Source organism: Anarrhichthys ocellatus, unplaced genomic scaffold (assembly GCF_004355925.1).
Source record: "Anarrhichthys ocellatus isolate YVR2014 unplaced genomic scaffold, GSC_Weel_1.0 scaffold3075, whole genome shotgun sequence".
Lineage (NCBI taxonomy): Eukaryota > Metazoa > Chordata > Actinopteri > Perciformes > Anarhichadidae > Anarrhichthys > Anarrhichthys ocellatus.
Genome location: NW_022283049.1, coordinates 1 through 6,285, shown reverse-complemented (window position 1 = coordinate 6,285; position 6,285 = coordinate 1). Strand labels below are relative to the sequence as shown.

The 6,285-nt window shown below is 41.4% G+C and overlaps 1 protein-coding gene across 1 annotated transcript; it reads left to right on the top strand.

Annotated features, from left to right (window-relative positions):
- Positions 1-3,158: 3,158 nt before the first annotated feature.
- LOC116378739 (serine/threonine-protein phosphatase 2B catalytic subunit gamma isoform-like) lies at positions 3,159-6,012 on the top strand (the record flags this gene model as incomplete). Its single annotated transcript, XM_031840653.1, has 4 exons — positions 3,159-3,380; positions 3,923-4,047; positions 5,098-5,209; positions 5,304-6,012. Coding segments are annotated over 4 exons (617 nt in total), but the record flags the coding sequence as incomplete, so codon positions are not given.
- Positions 6,013-6,285: the final 273 nt, after the last annotated feature.

The following is a 6,285-nucleotide window of genomic DNA, read 5'->3' as shown; positions in this document are numbered from 1 at the left end:
TAGGTGGCGGTATGCACCTATGCAAGTTGGTTGCGATCCGCCAATGGAATTTAAAGAAGAAGAAGTCCCTCCATGTACAGCTTCTTATCACTGTCTACTGCCAACGTACATTTATAACAAATACCACACATATTACGGTAATCAGCGTTGCATATGTGTCTGACCACAATACCTTTTGTTCTTCAGTCTGTGTTCATCCTGCATCGCTCTGTTCTGTTCTTTAATGTAACGTTACTGGAGCGACAGAGCCTCTCCCAGCTGTTAGCGAGCTTTACCCAGCATGCAGTTCGGCGGAGACATTTTATAAATGTACAATTATTAGAGCTACAAATTGTTTGTGTCACAAACTGTTGTGTCGTGGTGTTTTGTTGTTAAAGAGCGTTAGTTGTGGGTTGTTAATTGTTGTTATAAAGTTATAACCATGACTAGGGTTCCCTCTCAATACAGCTAAGACAACTAGCTCCGACCGCAACGCTCTCAGCCGCGAACAATATATTTTGCTACCTGTTGAGGAGCGATACCAGTTGTTTTCGGCTGTGCACCGGTATGACGGTGTATGAAAATTTCTTATCGTACGGGAATTTAAAACCGGTATACCGCCCAGCCCTAGTCTGTAGCCTGCGGGTCTGTAGCGGGTCACAGACCTTAAAGACGGTTGTTCTCTGATACTTTGAAACCAGGTCTAAACTAAACAGTAAACCAGCTCTTCTGGTTTTAGTTTAGTTTTTCTGACTTTGTTTCCTTGATGGTTCGCTCTGACACTTTGATAAAAACATATTTGAATGTTGAGGATTAAATATGGAGAAATGAAGCGGCCCTGGTTCTAGTGACGCTGGTCCTCAGATAGTGAAAGGTGAACTACAGACGGTGATTCATCAGCTGGTCGACTGACAGAAAACCAACATGAAGATATTCTGATAATCATGAAAAATATCATTTAAACTGAACGTTTGGGTTTTAAAGATGTCACTCTGGAACATTGCGAAATACTTTATTATAGAAAAACAATCTGCACATTATTACGCAGTACGAATGATAATTGCAGCGGTAAATGACTTAAATAAATACTTGTAATACTTATAATACCATTGTTTCCTACAGATAGACTTCACTATTAACTACTAGTTGTTAGTATTTATTCAACCAGCAGGACGGTGAGGTCACGTGTCTCTAGCTCAACGGCCTCGTTTGATTGGCTCAGAGGGTTAACGAGGATTATCAGTGTGAAGCTGCAGGAGAGTGTCAACTCGTTAAAGATGGATGCTGGAGGACAGACGGACAGACTAGCTTTCAGTGTGCAGCTGATTCAGAGTGTATTTATTCACCTGTGATGTTTGTGTTGTTTGTTGCTCTGATGTTGACCTGCTGATATTTGCTCGTTAACCAATCCCAGCTCAGAAACAAACAAAGAACCATCTGTTTGATTATTTTTGGTTTTGTTTACATTTGACTGTCAGCTGACCACAGAGACGGTGTTATACAACCAGGAAGTAACAGACTTTATGGGACGTCCTGCTATAAGTGAGACGTTCACTGACGTGGACGTTTTCTTTAAAAAGCTTCATGTGTTAAAGCTGCATTCTCTCTAGTGTCCACCAGGGGGCGACTCCTCTGGTTGTATAGAAGTCTATGAGAAAATGACTCTACTTCTCTCTTGATTTATTCCCTCAGTAAACATTGTAAACATGAGTTTATGGTCTCAATCTCTAGTTTCAAGTCTTCTTCAATACAGCATGATGTTCATTTAGTACATTATGGTCCATTTAGAGTCAAACAGACCATAAAGCAGGGGATGCTTTAGGGCGGGGCTACACAGTGATTGACAGGTCTCTAACAGACCATAAAGCAGAGTGGTGACGTCCAAAACACTGAACTAGAGACTTCATAACGTCACAAACTAATGAGAGACTTCTACTTCTTTACTGACAGCTGTAGATACTAAATCTGACACATCTGACCTGATTCAGAAATATTAAGTTTATGAGCTGAAGTGATCTAATCCACCGTAACAGAGTGAGGCTTCTTCCTTTGGTCAGGCAGTCAAATATAAATCTGGCATCTTTAGTATGATCACCTTTTTAATATCTGGAGGTTCAGTTTGAGTATTTTATAGCAAATTAGGACAGAAAACTCATATTCTCAGAAGATATTTTGTGTTTTCCTGAATACAGCGTGAGGTGTTACAGACAGAGAAGACATGAACTCTTCACTTTACATCTTTTTATGAGGACACATTGAGGAGCTTCAGAGAGGGAAATGAGATCACTACAAACACACACACACACACACACATGGCCCATTGGTCTAGTTTAGAGACTCTGAAACCAAACCAGGTCACACATTGAGCTGGAGTTCTGAACTGGTTCATCACCAGAAGAAGAAGAAACCAGTCACTGGAGACCAAGTGACATAGAGTCCTGTCAATCACTGTGTAGCCCTGCCCTAAAGCATCCCCTGCTTTATGGTCTGTGTGACTCTAAATGGACCATAATGTACTAAATGAACATCATGCTGTATTGAAGAAGACTTGAAACTAGAGATTGAGACCATAAACTCATGTTTACAATGTTTACTGAGTTAATAAATCAAGAGAGAAGTAGAGTCATTTTCTCATAGACTTCTATACAACCAGAGGAGTCGCCCCCTGGTGGACACTAGAGAGAATGCAGCATTAACACATGAAGCACTGACTTCACTTTAAAGAACCGGAGGTTGTTTCCGGGTTCAGATACATATTGATTTAATATTCATGTAGATATGAGGATCTTGTCTCTCTGTAAGTCTCTGGTGTTATTACGAGTTCTGGTATTTCCTCCTCTGTCTTCAGGTCGAGTCTCAACATGTTTGAACTCTCATGACGTCTCCAGAGTCACTGATGGAGTCAGAATAACACACGTCTGGTTTATATATATATAATCTATAGAGTTCATATATTCAGAGAAAACATTTCACATTTAAGAACCTGGAACCAGGAAATATTTTATTTTATGTCTGTCTTTATTATTTTATTTCCAGTCAGTGATAACACAGACACAGGTGCCACCTTTTAAATGCACTTTTAGCCTTATTGTCTTATTATAATTAGAAACATTAAAATGACGGTTAACAACAGAGAATGTCTAAGATTGTCTCATTATAAAAAGCTGTGTAAACAATAGTCCGCTATGTGTGTCCCCCGGTAGCGGTCCCGTACCCCCCCGGTACCCGTCTGTCTGTAAAGGACCTGTATGTGGACGGGAGGCCCAGCGTGGAGGTCCTGAAGGCTCACCTGGTGAAGGAGGGTCGTGTGGAGGAGGAGACGGCTCTGAGGATCATCAACGACGGAGCAGCCATCCTACGCCAGGAGAAGTGTATGCTGGAGGTGGAGGCGCCCATCACAGGTAAACACGCGCCCGTCACGGGTCAAATATATAACTTTTATTGTTTCAAAATCATTTTAATAATATACAATTGTTGAGTTTTCTGTTTTAAATCACAGTAAAGTAAATATAATATATACACACTGAGACATTTAGATATGTCATATTTCACTGTTTTCTGATATTTTGTACAATAAATGGACATTTTTATAACTTTTCCAACAAAAACAATTCTAAAATCCAATAATTACATCTTCTAAAATGTTTTCTTTGTCTCTTCTGTTTAAAAAGTGAATATTTTCTGATTTTGGTCGCACAAAACAAGACATTTAAATATTTCATATACGACAGTGAGCTGCTGTAAATACCTGGGTGTTCAGTAGGAACCAATGTCCTCAGGAAGACACGGTGTTGACAGACGGACCAACATGCTGTTGAGCTTTAACCTTACAAACGTGTGTGTGTGTGTGTGTGTGTGTGTGTGTGTGTGTGTGTGTGTGTGTGTGTGTGTGTGTGTGTGTGTGTGTGCGTGCGCCCGTCCGTCCGTCCGTCCGTCCGTCCAGTGTGTGGAGACGTCCACGGACAGTTCTTCGACCTGATGAAGCTGTTCGAGGTCGGAGGATCACCCAGCAGCACCAGATACCTGTTCCTGGGGGACTACGTAGACCGAGGATACTTCAGCATCGAGGTAGAGACACACACACGGACAGAGAGACACGGACAGAGAGACACGGACAGAGAGACACGGGCGGACACGGGGACACACGCGGACAGGGACAGGGACACAGAGACACAGAGACGCACACACATCTCTGACATTTGGAGTGGCGGCCTGCTGCTCGGGCTTTAAATAGTGGAAGGTAATGAAAGACACACACTCAGTAGGTCTGATAACTCCGCTGGACACGCCGTCATTATAGTCAGATTCTCATCTTTCCGACAGTCCTTGAACACATCACATGTGACGAATGCTTCAGTCAGAAAAAACAACAGAAACGAAGCTTAAAATCGTGATATTTCATCAAAACATTTTATTCTTCATGTTCTCATATAAATGTGTCCTCTAATAAAGAGTTCACTTTAACCAGAGTGTGTTAAACATTGAAGTGTGAAACTATGATGTCATGATGGATTAATCTGAGACCAACAGTCATGTGACAACAAGGAGGAGACACTTAAGGAGAGGTTGTAAAATATAAATAGTTGAATATATTTATAGCATGTGGAGCCTACATGTTGTTCTAACATTGGTAACTCTTCAAACGTGTTGGATATTTAAATTCCATTTCTTCACTTTATAGTAAAGAGCTCCTTCTCATGCATCGACTCCTCATGCTGAGTCCCGTGGACCAGTCTGTCACACACATACGTGTAGACATGTCTGTATGTCCTAAACCGTTCATGTGATATTGCTGTTATATCCGTTAAATGAAAGAGTCTCCACTTCATCCACACATTCACTGCTTCATCTCAAATCCATTACAGTCGTGTAAAGAAGAGACATTAGGAAAGTCCAGTCACAGTCCAAATACTTCAACTGAGTCAACACAAATGAAAGGAAGAAGCTGAGATTGTTCCTTTGTCATTAAAATCACTGATCAATCAAAAGGGTTAAATCAGCAGGATTACTGGATATTTACCTTTTACGTGGTTACTGTGTGTGTGTGTGTGTGTGTGTGTGTGTGTCTCTACAGTGTGTTACTGCATCATATTTACGTGTGTGTGTGTGTCTCTACAGTGTGTTCTGTTCCTGTGGGTGCTGAAGATCAACCATCCCAACACCCTCTTCCTCCTCAGAGGGAACCACGAGTGCCGGCATCTCACAGAGTACTTCACCTTCAAACAGGAGTGTAAGTCCTCGACCCTCACACCTCCTAAACAAACCCCTGTACGTGTACGTGTGTGTGTGTGTGTGTGTGTGTGTAACATGTGTGTGTCCTGCAGGTAAAATCAAGTACTCAGAGAGGGTCTATGACGCCTGTATGGATGCGTTCGACTGCCTGCCTCTGGCTGCTCTCCTCAACCAGCAGTTCCTCTGTGTTCACGGAGGCCTGAGCCCCGAAGTCACCTGTCTGGATGACATCCGGAAGGTAAACCGCTAACACCAAGCATACTCCTGTTTATATTCTACATGAAGGTCGTTATACGATGTAGAATAATGCTGCCGTCTCTGTCAGAGAAAAGTCGACTGCTAAAGTAGTAAAGTATACAATATTTCCCTCTGAGATGAAGCTCGGCTGTTTAAAACATATTTAAAAGGCTGTAAATGTAAAGAGTTTATGCAGTAAGAGCTGAGATGAATCCATTAGTTTACTGACAAACGATAAATAAAATAGATGAAAGTTTTCCTTCATTCTCTTATTTAACAAACACTGTAAAGCTGCAGATGAATCCATAATTAAAAAAGTCACATTTTCAAATCCTGGTTCGGATATAATAATTGTATATGTAATCATTAGAGCCAAAAAAGCTGGAGAAGGTGAGTAATATTCAGATAAACAGTATTTCTGAGATTAAACTGGTAAATTTACACAAAAAAACACAGATAAATAGATAAATAATGGAGTCTAAACCCTGTGTTGGGTCTCTGGTCTCTAATCTGTCTCTCTGTGTCTCCAATCTGTCTCTCTGTGTCTCCAATCTGTCTCTCTGTGTCTCCAATCTGTCTCTCTGTGTCTCCAATCTGTCTCTCTGTGTCTCTAATCTGTCTCTCTGTGTCTCCAATCTGTCTCTCTGTGTCTCTAATCTGTCTCTCTGTGTCTCTAATCTGTCTCTCTGTGTCTCTAATCTGTCTCTCTGTGTCTCCAATCTGTATCTGCGACTCCAATCTGTCTCTCTGGTCTCTAATCTGTCTCTCTGGTCTCTAATCTGTCTCTCTGGTCTCTAATCTGTCTCTCTGGTCTCTAATCTGTCTCTAATCTGTCTC